This window comes from Tubulanus polymorphus, chromosome 1 (assembly GCF_964204645.1).
Source record: "Tubulanus polymorphus chromosome 1, tnTubPoly1.2, whole genome shotgun sequence".
Lineage (NCBI taxonomy): Eukaryota > Metazoa > Nemertea > Palaeonemertea > Tubulaniformes > Tubulanidae > Tubulanus > Tubulanus polymorphus.
The window spans coordinates 8,266,466-8,290,266 of record NC_134025.1 but is presented as its reverse complement, the minus strand read 5'-3'; the positions used below and the strand labels follow the sequence as shown (position 1 = coordinate 8,290,266).

Sequence of the window (23,801 nt, the reverse complement as noted above, 5' to 3'; positions counted from 1 at the left end):
TTAGCCTGTGCAGGCTTGATCGCCACTGGTTTCAAAAATCTTTAAAAATATTTACAAAACTTGTTTATTCTGTGGTACAAAGAAGGTCATTTAACATAATCCATAAATTGGAAGTGATTAATTTCTTACCCTTCTGGTGTTGGTGGTTGTGGCCTCGGTGGTTCACCAATCATTAATAGAGCTGAACAAGTAGCCTTGCCAGACAGGTTTTCCGCTGAACATGAGAATCGTCCAGCATCTTCCTCAAATATTTCAGGTATAAATAAAGAATGACGATCACCTTCCATATCAACTACATAATCTTTATTAGTTATCTCTTCACCATTGAAGTACCAGGTCACCTAGAAATAAAGATTATCAGACATCCCTCAATTCATAATTGGTGGAAAATTACTCTAAACAACGAAATAAAATGGATAATTGTTTAGAATGAGTTTGAATAAACAGAATTCATGTTCTACCTACCTTTGGTTTTGGATTACCATAGATAACACAAGCAAATCGAACTGGATCACCCAATGGAACAGTCTGGTCTCTAAACAACTCTTTGAATTCTGGAGGATAATGACTAACTTCTCTTGTAAGGCTGACACGAACTGGTGATGGTGCAAACCTTTGGGGTTCTTCTCGTGGTACAAAAGTCATAGTCTTCACTGGTTTCCGGGAAAGATCTTCCGGACTAGCAGCCTCAACCATGAGTTTAGCATAGCACTTAGCCTCACCAGCAGGATTTATTGCTCTCACCATGAATGTTCCAGCATCTTCAGCAAAAACTTCAGGTATGGTTAATGTCTGTATCTCACCATCAGCAGTAATCTTTATTAGAATAAATATCATCAAAGCATTATAGTACACTTATCGTATGTTAATTTCAATATTTCAGCACAACTAATGGTAATACATTACCTGATAGTCTGGTGAATTTTCAATGAGAATTTCTTCGCGGTACCAGGAAACTGATGGTTCTGGTTGCCCTGTTACACGACAGGTCAACTGTACACGATCACCTTCTTTCACCAATGTATCACTCATCAGCATTGTGAAACGCGGAGCCGTCATCTCAGCAGTAAGACTCTGGATAGAGGCTGCATCACTTAGTTCACTTAGAGCTGAAAAGTTATATTAATGTTATCTCCAGGGCACTAAGCAGATTTTAACCAACAATCATTTATACACCACCAGTACTTAATCAGTCGATCAATCATTTTTGAACAATGAAAATTTTTTTTAAAATGTAACTCACGTTCAACATGAAGTCTGCAGGCACTTTCAGCTGTGCCATAAGGATTTCGAGCGATGCACTTGTATTCGCCACTATCCTCTAAATAAGCCTCACGTATAATCAGCGTACAACGATCTCCCTCAAACAGTAGCTGGAAATCCTGAGACTCTTTCACTGGTTTTTGTTGCTTGTACCAGATTACTTCTGGTTCTGGCTGACCAACAATGACACAATCTAAGCGCACTCTACCTCCTTCCATGACCTCACGATCTAGGAGGTGTTGAACAAACATAGGCTGACTGGGTTCAGCGTCAGAGGCAACATCTTGCTCACTGTAACACAAAGTTTGAATTAATATACTCAGCCATCATAAAAAACCTTCAAAAATTAACAGTGACTCGAAAGTGTCAAAACAATACATATCACCCTGGAATGTTAAAAGTTATGGCAGCCATTTTGAAATAGCAAGTAAGTTGATTTTCAATAGGTGTAATCCATGGGCCTAGCTCATCCAAATTACCAAGAAATTTTACATTAGCAAGAAACCTGGGGCCAGTTGAGATGTCCACCTTGCTTTAAAATGGAATACCACTCCGCCCTACTGGGGCGACATTATAAATTAAGACAGTTTCCACATATACATACCCAGGATAGGTGCTTTCTATTGTAATCGTACAAGTGTCACGGGCCTCACCAGCAACATTTTTCAGTATCACAGTATAAACTCCAGAGTCCTCTGGGTAGGCCTCGGAGATTTCTAGACTAGTAAAATTTGTCTCTATAACAATCTATATAAGAAGAAATCAAATTTTGATGGCTAACTTTTTTATTTAACTGCTACATAAACATTTTGATTGGATGGTTTTCCAGAGTCAATGTCTAATTCAGTTGACAAATAAAAACCCAAAACTGTAAAGAAAAACGGTAGAGGCCATTTTCAGAAATGTCTCACAGACTACAGACGCAACGTTAACATACTCTTACATTTTTTCTTCAATCGTGGGCTTTTATTCATCAATTTTGTTCGAATTATCGCAGATGACAAACATGCGTATTTGTGCAATAAACACTTACCTTAAAGACACTGGACGGTATAATCGGTTCTGTACCTCTCAACCATGTTACTTCTGGTTGAGGATTCGCTGTAAATCGGCAGTCTATTGTAATTGGTTTTCCTTCAGGAGCCGTTATATCGATAAGTGGCTCCTGGAGTTTAGGTGCAGAAGCCGCTGAAATTTAGAAATAAGATATTTGAATAATCATACACTGAAGGATATCATCAGTAACTGTAAACTAATTGCAGAACATAATATGATGCACATTGAAAAGTGAGAATACAAACTCACAAAAACAAGGAAATTCACATGAGGTAAACATAAGAAAAGGGTGAAAGATTTATCATAAGGTATACCACGAAAAAAATTATGTAAAATAATAAAAAGAGGCACAGTTATATTGGTATGAGCTTCAGTGATGGATTCAAACTTGATTTACTGAAATAAACTTATTTTGACTTCAGAGTTAGTTAGTTTCAAAGCTGCATTGTGACTAATAATGGGGATAATAGGATAATCATTTAAGAAATTAATAATATCCAATCTATCAAACACTAGAAATCTTATGTAGGACGAATTACCACATAAAATTAGATCCATAAGATATCAATGGGAATATCAAAAGCATGCACATAAAACACATGCTAAAATATCTTAACATGTTCTTACGTATCACAGTCAGTTTGGCACTAGAGGCAGCTTCACCTCCGGGATTTGTTGCCTTGCATGTATAGCGACCGTCGTGTTCTGCGGTTACTTTACGAATCTTCAAACAACATGTGCCATTGATCTTAGTGATCACATAATCCGGGGAATTGTCAATAGTAATGCCATCCTTAAACCAGGACACAGTCGGAGAAGGACAGCCAGTTACATGGCACTCAAATGAGAACGGCTGACCTTCAACTATGTCTAGTGACTTTAAATTCTTAGTAAAGTCTGGAGGCACTATTTTCTGGTGGGTTTCTGTGAGTGAGAAATAGAGAGAGCTATTTTATATAGAATAAAGTATAAACCTGCAGAAAGAAGACACCTCTAATTCTCTAATATCATTTTAGAATAAATGAATGCTATATAAAAATGCACAGATATCTAAAAAGTCTCACCTCTTACAGTCAGACGAGCAGATGTTTCCACTGCTCCAGCAGAGTTCTGACATTTACAAGTATACATGGCAGTATCTTCGGAAAAAGTTTCCTCAATAGTAAGTGTTGCTAAGCCATTTTGGTAGAACTTCTCATAGTCTGGACTGATGAGTGCAATATTTTCTTTGAACCAGGTGATCTCTGGTTCCTCCCCACCAGCATCAAATCGGCACTCAAATGTTAATCTACAAATAGATTAGACAAGCGTTAATTGGTCAAACTTTTGAAATGCATACTTTATTGAGAGACCTACAGGAATGACTTAAGAACATCACCTTATTCCTTCCATCACCTCAGCACTTTTCAGTGGTTGAATTACACGAGGTGGTTGTACAGCCGGCAGTTCAATGGTTGCTTGTACTTCATCTTTCACTTGTTTTGTTACTTCTTCCTCCTCAACAGGGATTGGAGAAGGAGATTTCTTCATTGGGGATGGTGACTTACGAACTGGGGATGGTGATTTTTCAACAACCATAGGCTCTGGCTCGGCATGTACAGGAGCAACAGCTACCTGTGGGATTTCTTCAACCATGGGTGGTTGCTCCTGGAATGAAGCAAAATATCCATTGATGACTGACACTTTCTGCTTCATAACTGTTGAAAATCCATTTAAACTTTATTAAGACGTAGTGAAAATTTATACCTCTAACTTCTTCAAGTTATCTCTAAGTCCAACCAATTCAAGATTAGCTTGATTGAACTGGCTGACTAGATCATGATACTTGACAACAACATGTCTTACACGTTGTTGAGCTTGTGGGCCTAAAAATATCAAAAGAGGAATTGACAAGACTTTTGAAAATTTTATTGATTTGCAATAATACGAAATTTGTAATTACCATAGATTTGAATGGCTAGCTCATTTATTTTGTTAATACGTTCTTCTTGTTGTTTTTGTCCCTCTTGGACATGAACGTTGATCTGATTGATGAGTTCATCAGCATCATCGGCTGTTCGACAGTCCATAGACTTTCGACCGATGTTCATCAACAATTGGCTGCCATCCTTCAACCAATCATCAGCCTAATAAAAAGAAAATATTGATTTTCAGTTTAAAAAAAAGTGCTTCATAACATTCCGGTACAGGTGTTGAGGGGCATAAAATTTACCTCATCTAGAAGCTGAAAGAATATAATGGATACTTCCAACTGGTTACGATAGTCATGAACTGAAGTGTGGAACGTACTCCATTTATTCTCCAGTTTCTCAATTTCTGAACGAATGTGTTTAGAGTCGTAGTGCTTATCTTTAAGCATTAGCTCAGCAGTGCTTATAAAGTTCTGTAATTTCTTCTCGATGACCTGAAGTAGATTAATGCAAGAGATGTGAGTATCTAGACAAAACTATTAAAAATGTACCGGCATCTAAAATTATCTCACTCGATGTTTAATCTACATACCTCAATGGTCAATTCAAATTGTTTAAAAGCTTCTGATGTCATTCGAACTCCAGGCAATGAAGTTCCTAAGTTTCCCTTCTTATTTTGAAGTTGACGATTGAGATCATCTATTTCATAATGGATCTGTCGAATACAGATATAAAATGATCAAAATCACCGAACCGCAGAAGATTTGGATTTCGAATGATGTAGTGCTGAAAGATGCATTTGTACATATTCAAGCTTACCTGTCTTAGATCATAGTTAAATTGACAGATCTGATAGTTTTGTTCCAATCTTTCTTTCTGTTCTTCCCATGATTTCGACCATTGGCGTCGACGATCATCAGCGAGTTCTAGCATTGTCTGTACTTCCTGAGTTGCGATTTCTTCTGAGCCCTGTGCAAAACCATAACATAGGATATATCAACCAATTGCCTTTGAAATAATGAAACAATGTTGTACAAGGAGTTAATACGATTGCATGTTTAAAACATACCTGTTGACGAACTCTCACAACAATCTCTTCTCCCTCATTGAATGTATAATTAAGAATCTTATCCATGGATTCTTTGCTATTCATGTGATGTAGCAGGGACTGTTCAGCTTTGATAACTTCTTGCGGTAGTTCATTTTCCTGGTATTCTTTCTCAGTCCTCTCAATCAACATATCAAGCTGCAAATAGCATGAAAGATAACTAACTCATCTCAAACGAAAGAAGAACTCATCATGATATTTAACAGCTACTAATCATGTGTACAAACCTGTTCAAGATTTTTGAAGAAGGCTATGGTCATAGTCAATAAAGTCTTGTATTCACCAATTCGGGCCTGGAATCGTTGGTGAACTTTAAGAAGTTCATTTACGATTTGGTCCTTTTGGCCTTTAGTATCACCCTTCAAGGCTAACATCTCAGCAGTTTTCAGATGTTCATCAACCTCCTCTTGGGCTTTCTACAAATCGATAACAATACTGACATTCATACCGGTAATTTCTATCAACAATATTTCTCCATTACATGGATACATGAACAAAATCAATCCTTTTGCATCATTAGTGAGTTAAGGAGATATGTACAAGACTAAATGTTACATCCCAAGAGCAATTATCACAAATATTTTTGTATCCTTTATTAGTATTACCTTGACCGTAGGTTCAAAATTATCAACTTTTTCCTGTAATTTCTTAACACATTCAGTGGATTTTCCCAGATATCCAGCAATATATGGAGCAAAAAGTTCCTTTTCTGATTCCATCAGCCAATCAATAGTCTACAAACAATTCAATAAATAAATATTTGCATATCTCATACCTTTGACATGGGTTCAAATTCAGCCAAACGTTCTCTGAAATGGTCGCATGTCTGAGTGGTTGAACCCAGTTCGCCAGCAATAACAGGGAAAAACTCGTGCTCTACCGTCATTATCCAATCAATAGTCTGCCGAGGTAAAGAGAAAACATACAGAATGAATAAACTGTAACTAAATTGTTGCAACAGACTACCGATTGGTTGAAATGAGGGTAATAGATATAAGCACAAAAAAATTATAATAGTTGGTATCATGAAGCAGATAATTAATCAGAATGATAAGTACATTCAATAAATCTATGTTTAGATATGCCTTACTAAAACTTAAAATGTCCATTCTAAATCCAAATTCCAATAGGCCTATCTAAAAATATAGGTTTTTTCAATAATTATAACAGAATAGATTACCCTTCTAGCATCTTGAACAAACTGGTGCCACTGGGACTTGAACTCTTTGCCAGACATGACATGCTGTTGCCAGACTTCCAGGAGGTTAGTAATATGCTCTTTACGGTCTTTGAACTTAGTAAGGTAACTCTCAACAATAAATACAGTTCGACGGTTATCCAATTTATTGGCCTCTGCGTCAACCTACGTTAGGAATGATTGATAAATACATGAATATATATATATATATATATATATATATATATATATATATATATATATATATATATATATATATATATATATATATATATATATATATATATATATATATATATATATATATATATATATATATATATATATATATATATATATATACATATATATACATATATATACATATATATATACATATATATATACATATATATACATATATATACACATATATACACATATATACACATATATACACATATACATATATACATATATATATATGTACCTAATTTTTCAAATAACTGAAGTTATGATAATCCCGTAAATCAATACACATGTACTGTACCTCCTTATTTCTGTCAAGAAATTCTTGTCCTTTATCAGAAAGTTCTTGGTAAGTCTGAAACATCTGGGTCCATTTTGACTCGATATGTTTGATTACTGCCTCACTTATGTCCTGGAGGTAGTATCTATTGGATTTCAGCAATTCTTCAATTTCATCCAATTCTTGGGTCAGCTTCAAGAACAAGATTTTTATGTCCAAGATTGTAGTACAAATACCAACAACACCAGGAAGGGATTCATAATGTTTTATATGGGGTTTCAGAATGTTACCTGTTGATTGAGTCTCAGGAAGACAGTATAAACCAAGGTGAGTTGTATACGTATTTCAACAATGCTTTTCAGGATTGTCCAATTTTCACGGAGATTCTTCGCTTTCTCATCGGCGTCAGCGGCATCGGGATCTTCTGCAGTAAGCAGGTCTTGAGCAGCATTCCAAAGAGATTCTACATCTTTATCTTTATCCTGAATGAAAATAAAGAAAGTTTTCTCCACATGTCATAGATCTATTCAATAACGAGGATCAATATCATACAGTATGTAATGATATAATTACCATAATTTCTTCATCAAGACGTTCATGTAATTCCAGAAAGTCTTGAGCAGTGTACAGGTTCTGGCCCAGTTCACGATGGTCGTTAAGGATGGCCAGGCCTACTTGCACGATCCAGGTGTGGACCTATGTAAGTGAAAAAAATTCAGATTTAGTATAGTGAAAAATATTCAGATTTAGTATACTTCCATAGGTTGATCTATACACAAACTTTACTCTAAATAGGAACTTACACTTGTATATTTTTCCTGGAACATGTTATAGGCTTGGCTCTTTTCCCCAACTTGTTCTTTACGGGCTTTGCATAGGTCTTCTAAGGCAGTGCTACGGGCTACTAACTCATCCATCTGCATGAAATAACATTTAGTTGAAATGTTGGTGAAATTGAATTTTCACATGCACAAAAATGGCACTTTTACGGATTTGAACACAAACCTTTACTCGAACACCATCAGCACCAGAGTCATCGCTGCTGACCCTCTCCAGCAGAATACGACCCTCACGTAGTGCAGGTGTAGTCACCTCGATGATGGCATTAGATAAGCTGGCATGACGTTCAGCCAACATTGCACTGTTTCTCGGTAAGTCTGTACTATTCAGTTGCATTTCAATTTGGTCTAATTTTAAGATGGCCTAAAAAAGAAAAATTCCTCAATACTATGTAAAAATCTCTTCATGACATAACTATGTATGTAGCAAATATGCCTAGTACATAAACTTACTGCATGTGCCTGTTTGAAGAAGGATCCAGCCAATGACAAGTTCCTTCTTCTTGTGTCTAATTGAATCATGAAGTTTTCTGAACGCTCGTCAATCATGCGCAAACGTTCTTTAATCTCATCTGCATCCAGCGACGTGCTGTGCAGAATTTGATTAGCTGTCCTGATCAACCGTAACACTGTCTCCTGTACCTCCTAAAATTAAACATCACTCATTGTTTTAGACATCTTGTCAGTTTAATGGGTATCAATGTATGATTAGCCATCTAATCTGTCTTACCCTAGCTTGTGATTCAAATCTTGTATGTTGGTCTTGGAGATGCTGTATAGCACTCATTGAATCGCCGAGGTTTCTGTTAGACAGGTATACATCACCTTGGTTTGTGTACCATTCAGATATCTGTCATCATGAAAATATCGCATGACATTAAATATTGAGATTTGAATAAAATATCAATAGCTTTTCCAAATTGAATTCTATGAAATTCAGTAAGCAAATTTGATCAAAAATTGAATGATACAGATATCATCATCAATATGCTAACAGACCTTATGAACTTCTTGGTCCAATTGACACAGCTGCAGGCACTGTTCTAACTTAATTTTCCTCTGCAACCACATATCCTCCAGATGGCGTCGTCTGTCGTGAAGTAATTCCAGCATATGTTCGATGCCATAACAGGCGGCAGTGGTAGCATGGTAATTTTGAATATCCGCATGCATTCCCATTTCTTTGATCCTAGCGAGCAAGGCTTGACCTTGCTCAAGCGTTAGTTTCGAAGATTCTAAAATGCCTATAATTCAGAAAAGTAAAAGTTTATCTAACTGAAATTTTCAGATAATTAATGTTTATCAGTACGTAATGAAATCTTAATTCTGGATTTACTTTTCTTCATTTCTTGGTGTTGCTGCAGGAGTCTGCGAGCGCTTTCCACATCCTGAGCCAAAGACATGCTTCCGAAACGACCCTGGGCATGCTCCATCTTACCGGCAAACTATAAAATTAATTCACAGAACGTAGTATAATTCCTAAAAAAAAACAGCTTCACACTGATATGACATTTTCTTTTAGTGCGAAAACTCACATCTTTGGCGCTCTGGTGAAAAGCTATACTCTGATCCAGCAGCACACGTCTGTAGTCAAGTTGATTTGTCAAGTCTTTCCAAGCCTCTCCAAGAGACTGAGCCATGGCTTCATAAACTTCAGTAGGGGTACGCTGTTCAGCAACTAATGTGTCAGCTCGGGCAAGAAGCTCTGTGATCTGTCTTTGTTTTAACTGAAATATGATACAATTTCCGCTTTTTTCACAATTGTTATTTAGTACCAAATAAAATTCTGGATTTAACTGAACTATTTAAAAAAAATCCAGGATAGAGTTTTGAAATATACAGATATAAAAATCTAGCCACTTAGAGATCATTAATTTATTGGTTTTTTCAGGTAAATGAAATGAATATCTATATAAGCGTGGGTAAAAGCATGAGGAAATGATGTGTTTATCTTCAGGCATCAAGATGGGATTATGTTTACATTACGTTTCTATTATCGGTAGTCTCTCAACCGTCATCTTTTCATAGCAAATGAGTCAAAAGAAAATGTGATGTAAATGTTTGATTGAAGAATGTCTTCAGCAACATATCGATTTTGATACATTCCCCGAATCGAGAGGTAAATGATTCAAACTAGAAAGTATTAATTGAATTAAAGAAAATCAAGAGTACTGGTATTTGATATTTCGACTCAATTTTATGAACCATTTTCAAAAAAAAGTTTTGAAAACTCATAGAATTGAGTCATAACATTAAATTCTCTTGTAGTTATTTCTTCATATTGTGGCTTTTTCTTCAATTGAATTAGATACCGGGTAGTTACTTGTCTTCTGAAACCTAGAGTTCTGATAATTTGACGAATGCCTATACTAAATATTGGCCAATACAAGGTTGCCAGCATTCCAACTTCTCTGATGATCAGCACTTGATAGAAAGGAAAGCCATTGGGACCCAGGTTAATTAACTTGCGCCATAGACTCAAAAACAAAATGAATTTTATGAGTCCATGCTTATTTCTAATAATACTAGACACCCTTGAGGAAGGTTAGCTTTGCTTTTCTCAATAATACGTCATTAACATGTTTCCCCTTACACTGATCATTACATAAAACTAGTTGCAACTCTATACACAAATGCCTCTACCTCCACCTTCGCAGTTAACACCACTGATGTATATATGTATATATAGAAAGGATGGGTGGAAGAACAGATGCTGATTCTGTTGTAAGTACCTATCATCCTTTAAACCAGTAATTACAAATTCCCAGATAATGCTAGATAGCTTTACCAGTCATCACGATAATGATTAACCTTTTATCAGGTTTTAGAAGAAATCAACCTTGATACCGGGATAAAGCCCTATCATATGAATTTCTTATAATCTAGATGATAAATCCAGTAACATGCATTCATATTTTGAATCCATCTTGTGTTTTTTCCACAAATATAACCGCCTTTTAAACATAAGAACCGAATTAAGAACTTTGGTAAAAATTTCTTCCAATTGACTAATGATACATTATTCACTTACCGAAAGTTTCATACAGATTTCGTCGAGTTCCTTGCGGAGCTGAAGTGCTTCATCCAGGGAGGAACCGACCTCCATGAGGTCTGGCTCCATCGTTTGGATGCGTATCCTAATCCAGTCATGACTCTAAAAAAGACAATATTTTGGATTATTTAAACTGCATGCTAAAGATATTATCCTGTAGGCCCTAAATTGATTACCATTATTCTATACAACAGTAACAAAATTATAGCAAATCATAAGAGAACTACTCTTCCTAATAGAACGACTTTTATGTAGGGATTTAATGAAACAAGTGTCAAGTACATTCCAACTCGATTATACACCTTAACCTTATCAGTTTAATAAGAAATCTGAAAAAGCAAACTACGTATCTGAACATAATTTTCCGACAAATTCAAAAATACCCAGAACTTACTTTGAGTATGGCAAGCACAATTTTAGCACGTCCGGCTTGGACAGCTACTGTGCTAATTGTTGTTGTACTGGACGGATGTGACTCCGCCACTTCGGATAAATCCGGGGTGGATATATCCGCAGGTTTTTCTGCCATTGTACTGTTATCCGTCTCATATATTATCCTTTACTACATAAAACCGTTTTCAAAAATCGAAAAGTTTAACAGAGGATCTTGGTGTTAGAATAGGCATGCATGCAGCTGGGTTTTAGCTGACGGCTCTAAACACTCTGAGCATGCTGCCGTGTTGGCTTATTCTTCAGGTAAGCTAATGCCATGGCCTCACTACGTAAGGGGTGGTAGCATCAACCCTCAAACCAGTACCAACGAAATATAACTAATTTAACCAAAACTTCCTGATTATTATATATATTGAATATAATTCTATGTATGATAAGTTCTTATGAATTGATTAAAACTGATCTTCAAACTTTTTTATGTTTAAATGTTTCGATCACTTTCACTTAAAATTCCGGAATTAAGCTTTGATAGGTTAAATGACTTATATTCCATCAACATAAAAAAGATTTCAATCATTTAAATGGCATTGGATATAATATTCTAAAGTTTATATTCTACAATTCATATAACGAGATTGGACTGTTCCGCCACTGCGAGGCATACCTATGTGCCAAAAAAGGCAAGCATTTACCATCAGCTGAGCTGAAAATAGCTACACTGAGTGGGAGAAGGAAACTGGTATAAACTGGAGAGGTGTGATAGACAGCATTAACTACATAGAGTATCAGAAGCATCAATATTCAATTCATTGGGTGATTCATGCTTTAAGTAAGAAAAATTCTAGTGCTACCAATATATATTTTCTTATACTTATCTTAAGAAATTATTTTCAAATTTAGCACAAGGTTTTTCAAGAAAAGTATTTATCATTTGAATGAATAAATATACTCTGCTGATCATCCACCTCAGAATTATATTAAATTTCAGATTGGTTGAAACAAGCCCACTTTTTCTTATGAAGTCTAGAAAGTTACAGGAAGATCAAGTTCAGGGAGTTATGTTTACAACAGCATGGTGCTGAAAATACAAAGACGACCTATGTTCAGCTGGTTGTTTCATAAGCAACTTAATAACCTCCACAGATAGAGATCCTTCAAATTACCCTAAATATCATCTGGTACTGAGGAATTTCATTTTCGCTTTTCTAAGCTGGACAAATAATTCGTAACGATTCAGAGCATTTTTTTTTTTAGAGAACTTCATCTTAGACCGGTGAAAACCACCATTGATCAATAATCAAAAATTCCACTAGGTGTGCGTCATCAAATCAACCAAACTGTTGAAAAGTCAGTAGATTCGTCTGAGTGATTTACAAAATTCCTCATCGGAACGTTCCACAGCATGTTGTGAATAATCAGACTAAGATGCACGTTAGATTTATCAGCGATGTCTGCTGCTCTAAGTAACTCTTGGCAACTATCTGTTGTTCATAGGCCTACCGTAAGTTCTGAACTGCGCAATAATACTGAACAACAAAAACAAAATCATAGGGACCAATGACGCACATACTATTACATTTACCAACATATGTATCATATTTTCAGTAAACATTTCTTTTTTTTTAAGAATCCAGAAGCTACGATGTCCATTTCAAAAATGCATATTTTAACTATAGGGCAAAAATGACTGCCTTCATGTACAAACAAAGGTCTACAAAGATGATATTTATTTATTTTCATAGCTTCATCAAAGAGATTCATAGAAGAATAACAGCATTTTATATAGTTATATTATAACTACATAAATAATTCCTTTCAAAAGAATGATCTAAATTATCAAAACTCTGCTACGATGTACTATTTTCAGGCAGACAGAAGGAGCTTTCAACCACTGCGTTAGCACTGATTCATAGACCACGATCTTTGTGGCAAGTTATATTTAGCGGAGGTAGTTCAAGACAGCTTTAAGAGTAATTACCATAGGCCTATATCAAGTTTTATATAACTTGACATAGGCATATTCTCAAATCTTTGGCTTCTATTAATCAAATATAATTTGAAATATCCTCTGTGATTTTAAGATAATTCTGCTGTGTCAGCTACAGAATATGCACTTAAGAACACTGTCTAGAAAAGTTTTTTAAAAAACTATGATTTTTTACCCTATGCTGAACTTAAACATATGTGAAACAGAAGGCTAAAGAAAGACTACTGGTATCTAAGCATTTTTACCACCAAAATACTGACTGGAGTAGCAATCATATTGATCCACTCCTTGGAAAAATAAATGCAAAATACTTACTTCTTTCATATCTTTCTCAAATTGCTCCCAATCATTTGGCGCATGCCATCCATCTAGATCATCATCAAATCCACCGTTTGAGAATTCATTCACTGCTGTAGTTTTGGGCACCATTTGTAACTGAACTTCTGTCAATCGGACGGCTTCTGGCACGACATCATTATTTTGTTTGCTATTGTTATATTCCTTCATTGATTTACTTTTTGGAGTTGACTTGCGGTTTCGGGAGTTGCCATATTTTTTTCGAGTGTATTCCATCATTGCACTATTTTGACTTGTTTGATTATTCCAATGTTCTTGTAAATCCGTCATTCTGTGTTCAAGTAAATCCAATTTGTCTTTAATTGCACTGGATGAATCCTGATCGTTGAAATGTAGATCACTTTCCATCCTGTAAACAAACAGTTTAAAGAACACCGTACCCATATTTGTGAGACTAGTTTGTGAAACCGTTGACCTTGGGCAAGAAGAGCCCAGATGTTAAAAAACTTGTCTTTGGACTGTGAGATCATTGTTTATTAATGTCATACAGGAGGCTCCAAAGACTCATCTTAAATCTGGCCATGGACCCACTGAAAGGCCGACCAATAAAAAGATTGCATAGAATTTTCAACCATTTCTTCACCATTAAATAATCATAATAAACAATATTCGGTAGAATGACCATTGAAAAGCCCATGACCAAATTTGATATATCTATTAGAAATGTGTTAAAAGTATGTTAAATATCTATAGTGATAATCCCTATCATCTACGGTATTTCTTGACCTGTATGATTGCAATAAGGCAGTAAAGAGATTAGTGTAGGAAGCATTGATTTGTGGCAAAATCTATCTCCAGAAAATTAGATAATTATCAGTGTACTGACCGATAACCACATCAAACACTAGGAAGCAGCACTGTATTGTGTTAGGTGTTTTAGTCGCATGCATAAACTAAACCTACCCATCATCGACTAAAATGGGTAATGCTAGCCTGTCGAGCAGGGCTTGGCCCATCTTTGATACTTCAGAATAATCGTCTAGAGTCTTTTCCTTTTTGTTGAGGTAGACAGTCTGGAGTTCCTCTGGGCCCATTTCTTGATTGATAACTTGACTGACAGCTAATGTCACTTCATCAATTTGTTCAAGCACCTGCATGTTATCGAGGAACTTATATTTCAACAATTTTAAGTATAAATCAATAACAAAATCAAAAATATTTCTACAGTCATTGCCGACTGAATTTTCGTTGATTGACTTACCTCGTCCGAATTTTTATGAAACACATGTGACACACTAAGACGTGATGACCGCTCACTCACTCCGTTTGAAAACTTTTTCCAAGCATTTGCCAATTGCTGAGCTAGTTCATTGTTTGGTGCAACGTTATATCGCAGAGATCGCCTTAGAACTAATCCAGCTTGTAGTAACTGCTTTCCATAATCATATGTACCCTGAAAATGATACACATTTTGGTGAATATTCTGAATAAGATATGTTCTTTTTCTAACAATAAATCTGGATTTCGTTCATTAGATATTATTTTATCTACCGGGTATGTATTTGGAAATGTTGTTTCAATTCAGACAGAATAGATACTTACACGGGCAGTTTCTTCAAATTTCTTATGTTCTTCTTGAAGGTTTTCAGCTTCTGCTGGATTTCGACCCATTTCTGTATGTTGTTGTACCATAACAACACAAAGTTCCAGAATCCAATCAATTGCCTAAGGAAGAGTGAAAAGATTAAATATATATTTAGTTTACTCAATTACTGCATCTTAGAAAGCATACCACATATGATTGATTGATGATTTATGAAAAGTAATATCCAACCTGTTTAGCATCCTGTTCACAGGTACGGAGTTGTAAAATTTGTTGGAGTTTTAAACGTCTAACGTCAGACAATTCATCACAACGAGCCTTTCGATCCTGCAGATCATCGAGCAGCTTCTGAATATGTTCTTTGGCATCTTCATAGTTCGGAGTTACATCTTTCCCTAGTGCATTTTTGATTGGCAGTGAAAGTAGATCTAATAATATGTGACCTTCTTCAATTGTTTTATGGGCAGCATAGTCTACAAAACAAGTGAAAGAGAAAATATCATCATAATTATCCATTATACCAGAAAAAAGATTTTCCACACGACTGGATGTTGAAGAAATAACATAGATAACAACATTGCATGCAACGTTGCATATGTGTACACTATAGATAACAACATTGCATGCAACGTTGCATATGTGTACACTAGCATCAGATTAAACAGGACAACAAGAATCTTTGAAAACTGTTGGCAATATGTCTTACCAATTGCATCGCACTTATCTTGCAATTCCTGCAAAGCCTTCTCAGCTGCTTCTACATCATCGGCATTAATGTCAGAACACAACAATTCCAGCAAATCATCCAAACGAAATGAAAACTATAAACAGTAATCATTCAGTCATGCATTTGTCATTAAGCACTGGTGGGCATCATTCGCTGAACGATGTTAGTTAAAAGTGAACACTAATTACCACAAAGACATTACACAAAATGAATAGAAATCATGCAGACAATAAAAAATGACGATGAAAAACATTCAACTACTGACCTCTTCGGCGAACCTGTGAAACCGACAAGAACATATGACTAAATTCCGTCGTTTTTCTACACGTGATGCGAAACTTCGTGATATTGTATCCATATAATCTCGTTGTGCAATAATACTGTTTACATCAGCTTTATCTCGTGTCATCAGAGCATCTGCATCATGTCGTAATTCAGCATACGTACCATAGGTCTCCTAAAAGAAATACATTAGATGTACAGTATTTACTAATGGTAGATATTTTCATTGTTGTTTATGGATACTCTGCTGTTCTCTATCAGCAATCCATGTTCATTGCAAGCAGGAGGAAATCTTCTACTAACTGTACATTTCAGCTCCAGTTGCTCATGACGCTTCCTGTGTTGATCGGCTGATTTGTAGGAATCGCCGATGTCAATTTGGGAAGCCAGCAACTTCTCTGCTGGGCCCAAAATCCAATCTGTCACCTGAAATACATAACCAAATTTCCTCGGTAATGGATAGTGCTCGTTAAAGGACTGATTGAAACTCGATTTCAAGGAATAACGATTAATATACCTACCTCTTTTGTACCAGCTTCCCAATCACTGAACACAACTTGTTGACTGAGTTCTCTCTCTTGTTCATCCCAAAACGACTGGATCTTTTCAATCTTTGCATCCAACTGTTCAATTACCTCTCTTATTTGATTACGCATGTTGACTCGATCTAGTGTCATTCCCTGTTGAAACCCTGATTCCACATCGCTTTGAATGCGCTGGATCAAATCTTGTCCTGAAATTAGATACGTATAATCATGAATGGAATTTCTAGTTAAAATGTTGACAATTTCTCTTTGCCTGACAATAAATTATTATTACTTGATGATGGGGCAGAAAAAGATCGACCATACCTTGTCTGATAACTTGTTGTGGATGTTTTAATGCAGCATCAGCCATCGATCGATGTCTTGCTAATAATTCCTGAGGTTTTAATTTGTCATTAGACATAAGCTGATTGGCAAGTTGGGAATCAACGGTCTCCAGATGACTGATAGTTGCTCGAGCCTCACGAATGAATCTTTCGAAAGCCTGTGCATTGGTAAAACAAGACAAAAACATACCTACGTATTAATGAACAAAAACGCTTAAACTTAAAACAAAATCAACATGTTACAATACTTACCAGCCTGTAATTCAACCAGGTTTCATGACTGTAGGGTAACATACCAGCAAATTCATAAGTAAGATTGTCTCGGCTCGCATAATTTGATAATCGACCAATTGTTATATATTGCACCTAAATCGAGTGATGACAAAAACTTACGGTTATATATGTATGTATGTATGTATGTATGTATGTATGTATGTATGTATGTATGTATGTATGTATGTATGTATGTATGTATGTATGTATGTATGTATGTATGTATGTATGTATGTATGTATGTATGTATGTATGTATGTATGTATGTATGTATGTATGTATGTATGTATGTATGTATGTATGTATGTATGTATGTATGTATGTATGTATGTATGTATGTATGTATGTATGTATGTATGTATGTATGTATGTATGTATGTATGTATGTATGTATGTATGTATGTATGTATGTATGTATGTATGTATGTATGTATGTATGTATGTATGTATGTATGTATGTATGTATGTATGTATGTATGTATGTATGTATGTATGTATGTATGTATGTATGTATGTATGTATGTATGTATGTATGTATGTATGTATGTATGTATGTATGTATGTATGTATGTATGTATGTATGTATGTATGTATGTATGTATGTATGTATGTATGTATGTATGTATGTATGTATGTATGTATGTATGTATGTATGTATGTATGTATGTATGTATGTATGTATGCATGCATGCATGCATGCATGCATGCATGCATGCATGCATGTATGTATGTATATATGTATATATATATGTATATATATATATATATATATATATATATATATATATATATATATATATATATATATATATATATATATATATATATATATATATATATATATATATATATATATATATATATATATATATATATATATATATATACATATATACATACATACATACATACATACATACATACATACATACATACATACATACATACATACATACATACATACATACATACATACATACATACATACATACATACATACATACATACATACATACATACATACATACATACATATATATATATATATATAACCGTAACTAATAGAATCAGTAGAACTCATTTAATTCAGATCTGCCAAGATTTTTTTGATCAAGTTAAATCTGGATTATATGAATAATAGTTCAAATGGTTCCAAGTTAAATGGACCAAACATTTGATCTGCATTAAGTGAAAATCCAGATTGAAAAATCCGAATTAACGGAGTTCTACCGTCTAGAGAAATAAACATAATATCTATGAAAAATACTTTCTACATTGGAATTAACCAAGTTGTCAGTCAACTTACATCTAAACCAGGTATTGTCTTTTCTCGTCTCAATGAGGACACAACATTGACTTTCTGTTCTTGTTTAATTACCAGGATCATATACAGAGTCCTTGGCATTGTGTCCTAAAAAGAGAATTTGCCACTTAAACCTTGTATTCATGGTACTTATTGAAGGAAATTGTTTTAAATGTTAGACCTACCAATAATAACTGAAAAAGTGACTTGAGATTCTTCCAGTAACCTTGTCGGTTATCTATGATCACTGTGAAACCATGACGTAATGATTCCATGCTGAAAAAATATTCAAAGTTTTGAGAATCATGGACAAGTCGATGTGAAAATCAATGACATCAATCTTTTTTTTTCAATTTCAGGGGAAGGTGACAGTCCTTTTGAATACAGTTCTAAATACCCGTCAGATGGATCTTTTTGACTTAAAAACCCAAATTACTACTTCAAAACAAGCAATTATAACCATTCGAATTTGCTTTAATTATCTCAAATAACCTAAAGTACTTATAGTATTTCCTGAATAAAACCATCGATTTACTAGGCCCAATTGTTAGACTAAGTCAAAAATAAATATAATTGACCTAAATGGCTTACACTATTGCTGTGATTGGTATTTCAAATATGGAAACAACTGTAAGAATGTGTGTAAAGCGTCAACAAATCACAAATTGATAGTTCTATTGACATGAAAGGGAAAATTCCTAGGTCAAGGGACCTTTGAAGCATTAGTAATCAGCGTTTTTGATGTAATAGGCGAATACATTTTTAAGCAAAGCCCAGTGAGAAATGCTTTTCAAGAACTTTAGTTGAAGCCATATTAATTACAACTGAGAATCTTTAGGAAACCACTCTCTTAACAGAGACTTATAAAAATCTATTTTCCATTTAAAACATTCGCTTTTAAATATCTTATTCAGGTAGTAATTTTGTATTGTTGTATAGCTGACTAAATGCGGGCAATTCAAGACATGTTCGACTTGATTTTTCACAAATGAATAGATTATACTTTGTGTACTATACACTAGTATTACACCTGCACAGTGCAGATCAAATGGTTGAATTTTCATTAGGCCTACACGTATTTCCTATCGATTATGAGACAGTAAAATGAATATACGCTCACTGGCCACTTGATCACTGCTCGTTGTCAGTCCATAGCATAGGACGTGCATAGTTTTGTATATAGGCTATAGTTGACTAGATTAAAACATTCAATGCACTCGTTATAGTAATCGAATCAGGAAAGAATTTGATATTGTTTTGATAGCCTTTCTTGTGTTTGATAAAACTTCTTTATTCAGTGGAATGCTTATTCACTAAACAGAATAGTACTAGCACCAAGTAGTGGTGAATTTTTCAATGTTACAATATATCCTGAAAAGAAATGTGTTATCCTAAATGAACTTACCATGGAACAGTTGATAAATAAGAAACACATGCCTTGAGATCAGATTGAGGTAGCGGGGAGGCATCATGACTGGAAAGAAATGTCATCAATGGACCGCCACGTTTATCGCGTCCCCCTAAAGATTAATAAATTAAATTTAACAAAAATCTGAAGGATTGTCTGTTGAATTATATAAAATTTTTCATCTAAACAATCCAATAATATTGACCCAATCTTTAGAATTTGTTATAATTTCAGATAATGGCATTTATGATTGGAAAGTCATAGCCTACCAGTAAGATAAATCGCCTTCTTCCTCAATAGCTCAACAACTTCAGCAGCTTCCTGGGCACCATCTAAATGAATTCAAGAAGTGGAAGTACTGAAAGATACCTTGTTAGGCCATATTTGGTGAAATTCTATTTTGTTGAACCAAAACATTCCAATGGTAGAAGAATCAATCAGGTTGCCATGAAGAATAGAAGTTTGCACGGGGAAAGAAACTCATAAAACCAAATGATACCATTGCCAAACGTAGAAAGTAAATTTTACTTAGTCCTAAAAACTATAGGCCTTATAATGATATTTCAAGAATATGGAACACAATAACTGAAATTTTCGAAAGGGTAGATTCATGCACTTATCATTGGATGATTTAATCAAACCCTCAATCTTATAAATTTTCATCAAAATATGTATCTTTTGCTTTTTATAATTTGTTCACTGGGGAAACAGCAACACTGATTAGCTCATTAGTTAACATGCTGTAAATCGTATAAAGAATTCAATTACTTTCATTCGATCAACTCTAATAAGCTTATTCAAGTGCAGAAAGTCATATAGTCTAAAGAATCCAATTATCATGAATAGAAAGAGGATTAAATGAACACGATTGACTCAACAGTAGGTTGAAACTCAAGTGGATACAGTAACTAATCAATATAGAAGCAATTGGAAAACCATTACAATATGTATTAGTTATATACCAGAATATCTAAAGAGGTATGATTAAATTGGAACAGGCGCGGATCTAGGGGGTCTTACAGGTCTTCTGGAAGACCCTCAAATTCTTAAGTGCCCTCAAAAAATTTTGCTGGCAAAACAATTTCATGACTCAAAATGCAGGAAATGGCTTCAAATCAGTGCTGGAATCTCAAAATTTTCTGGGGGGCTTCGCGCTGAAGCAGTGTTAGCCTCGCGCGCTGAAGCAGTATTAGCCTTGCGCGCTGCGCTCGGTGTGTTATCAGTGCCCTTTTCTTTTAGGTATGCCCCTAGAATTCTGAGAAGACCCTCAGATTTACCCCAAGATCCGCCCCTGTGGAATATAAAACTAAGGCCTAGCCTACTGGAATCAGAACTGCGCCTTGAGGATAATGTATCAGTGCGTCTAAGCCCACCAGTAACTCTATATGAACCTAGACTGTTATACTGGTCCAGTGCAGCTCCTGAAGGGGTGGCCTTCCAACTCGCCATGATCAGTCTGAAATAAATTGTACATGTACCTGGTTTTAATTCAATCAGTGATTTTTCGGAAACTTAAAAACATGAATGGCTCTTATCAAATTGTAGATTTTGTAATGGCCCTAATTCATAAATGCTAAATTTGATTTTTCCACATGTTTGGAAGAAGACTCAAAAGTCATGTGAATATAGGCTACAGACAACAGATTCTTTGATAAAATAGATTTAAGCTTGAATCAGCTCAGCGCAAAAAAATTTAATTGTTTCATACAGATCTTGAATAGGCTCTAATTCCAAGAACTATATCTTCCTAGCTACTCAACGCCTGTATTGCCACCAGTTTAATATAAGGCTATACCCATTCAGCTTAAAAATAAATCCTAGCAGCTTTATGGCTGCATTTCGATCAATGCATTATTATTGAGTAACATGCTTTTAAGTGAAGCTAGAAATTCACTCAATATTCTGATAGAATGCCAGTAATCCAATAAAGGGCTTATAGCAACTAAAAAATCTAATTCAAATGAATAGGCCTAGTAGGTTTTTTCAACAGCAAGTTTCATTTCAGATAGGCCTAAAGTCTTCTATACATAAATAATTTTATGCCTCACAAATTGAAAAGACATTATATTATATGCGAGGTTGTGATGGGCATACCATCCATCAAGGTAAAACAGTGACGTTGGAAGTGCAGCGACTGCAGCAGCAATAATTTACTGAATGATGTTTTTTTTTCTTTTGAATACCACGTTTTTAAAGAAATTAAGTAAATTCGCAGCAGCAATATTTAGAACCTGTCCAAAATTGGCATTTGGCCGCGGCAATCAAAAATTGCTTCCAACGCCCCTGTAAAAGAGTGCACTTAGAATGGAATTCTTCTCAATATTTCCGGGTTTTAAATCAACCCTGCTAAATTTGAGCATTTTTACACATAGCCTAATAAAATGAAATTGAATTGAAGAAATTGTTCTATCTAACTAGTACTACAGTAGTGATTGTCTTACTTCGCTAATTCCGAGTGTAATATATGCTCCAACTTACTAATTATGGTTTTGTATCCTATTCAGTTCATTTCAGGGCTCCTTCCTATCCGAAAATAGAATTATTCCACGATAAACGAAAACCACAAGACCACCGAAGTTTGCGACAAGTTTTCCTGGCTCAGAAATTTTTTGACAAGTGGAAGTTCAGTACACGCGTTGATTTGTTTACGGTGTTCCAAAATATAAAGCACACTCCCACCAGTTTTTACACGCCACGGCACTTTGTATTTACTAGCCTACCTACTACAGTAAATAAAATAATTATTGGCATTGCCCCGGCCCGGCCAGGGCCAATGTAGTGTTTAGTGGGCCCCGGCCTTATTGGACTGATCTAACAATTGTACAATTCAATAAGATATTCAGACTGAAAGACACGAATTTGAGACATGCAACAGGGCATGGGGAGCGCAAATGATAAACGGGCGAATGGCCTACTGTCGCACCAGCCTCGCCATTCATAAAAATCCTGAACAGGGACTGCTCCGGGAGCGCGAAGGGTACGTGGACCATGACAGAATTTGAATTATGGCTTCCTTTTCAAAGCTGGACCAACCATCGAGAAAGGTCTTCATTAAGGAGCTTTACTCTTGTCGAAACGTTGAAGAATGGATGAATGGCGATAGAGGTAATCTACCACTAAAATCTTGGAGCATCAATCGCCCCGATAAAAGACTAGAATTATCCACAGTGTGGATACAAGGCCATGTAAACAAAGTAAGTGATTTGACGTTGACAATGTCGTTTCGTTGTCCGGTATAGGATTTACTGAAACATTTTATCCAAACCGTTTTTCTATTTTGGCAGGTTTCACCAGAAATTGATGCAATAACAATAGATGATGGTAGTGAATCTGTTGCTGTGATTGGTGTCAGTAAAGTCCCTCAATCAAATCAAATTCACTCTGGTCAGTTCTTTTCGTGATTCATTAATCAATTTAAACAAGTTTATCAAGAACTTGAAAAATTGACATATGTCATTTACGATATCAAAATTTCTAATACACTATGGGTAAATTTTCAGGGCAATACATCATGGTTATTGGTAGTATTGGAGAAATGAATCTACAATTTCCTGTAATTGAAGCAATTAAAATACAGGATCTATCACAACACAGTTCCATTAGTAAATCGATGTGGATGCTAGAGATAATAGATGCACATTTGTATGGAGATTAGAATAAAAGCTCTTTAAAAGTCTTTTTTCGATTCATCAGTATTTTGAATGGAAATTCCATCACCACAAT

At 35.1% G+C, this 23,801-nt stretch overlaps 2 protein-coding genes across 2 annotated transcripts; one reads left to right on the top strand and one right to left on the bottom strand.

Moving 5' to 3' along the window:
* Nucleotides 1-125: 125 nt before the first annotated feature.
* Nucleotides 126-16,350, bottom strand: LOC141899810 (uncharacterized). The gene is made up of 35 exons (XM_074786394.1): nucleotides 16,207-16,350; nucleotides 15,921-16,035; nucleotides 15,446-15,687; nucleotides 15,214-15,336; nucleotides 14,873-15,064; nucleotides 14,575-14,762; nucleotides 13,630-14,020; nucleotides 10,914-11,036; nucleotides 9,418-9,609; nucleotides 9,219-9,327; nucleotides 8,882-9,126; nucleotides 8,613-8,732; nucleotides 8,336-8,527; nucleotides 8,049-8,246; nucleotides 7,847-7,960; nucleotides 7,617-7,739; nucleotides 7,334-7,525; nucleotides 7,065-7,235; nucleotides 6,518-6,700; nucleotides 6,113-6,238; nucleotides 5,565-5,753; nucleotides 5,299-5,475; nucleotides 5,049-5,198; nucleotides 4,822-4,944; nucleotides 4,532-4,723; nucleotides 4,301-4,445; nucleotides 4,066-4,184; nucleotides 3,698-3,966; nucleotides 3,384-3,607; nucleotides 2,297-2,451; nucleotides 1,868-2,010; nucleotides 1,244-1,554; nucleotides 907-1,109; nucleotides 466-816; nucleotides 126-341 (listed from the first exon to the last, which is right to left on the bottom strand). Exons 1-35 carry the CDS (start codon nucleotides 16,348-16,350, stop codon nucleotides 126-128), a joined length of 6,450 nt encoding a protein of 2,149 aa, XP_074642495.1.
* Nucleotides 16,351-23,050: 6,700 nt separating this feature from the next.
* On the top strand, nucleotides 23,051-23,746 carry LOC141909367 (uncharacterized). Its single transcript, XM_074799816.1, has 3 exons — nucleotides 23,051-23,272; nucleotides 23,363-23,462; nucleotides 23,579-23,746. The coding sequence occupies exons 1-3, from the start codon at nucleotides 23,084-23,086 to the stop codon at nucleotides 23,731-23,733; spliced, it is 444 nt and encodes a 147-aa protein (XP_074655917.1). The 5' UTR covers nucleotides 23,051-23,083; the 3' UTR covers nucleotides 23,734-23,746.
* Nucleotides 23,747-23,801: the final 55 nt, after the last annotated feature.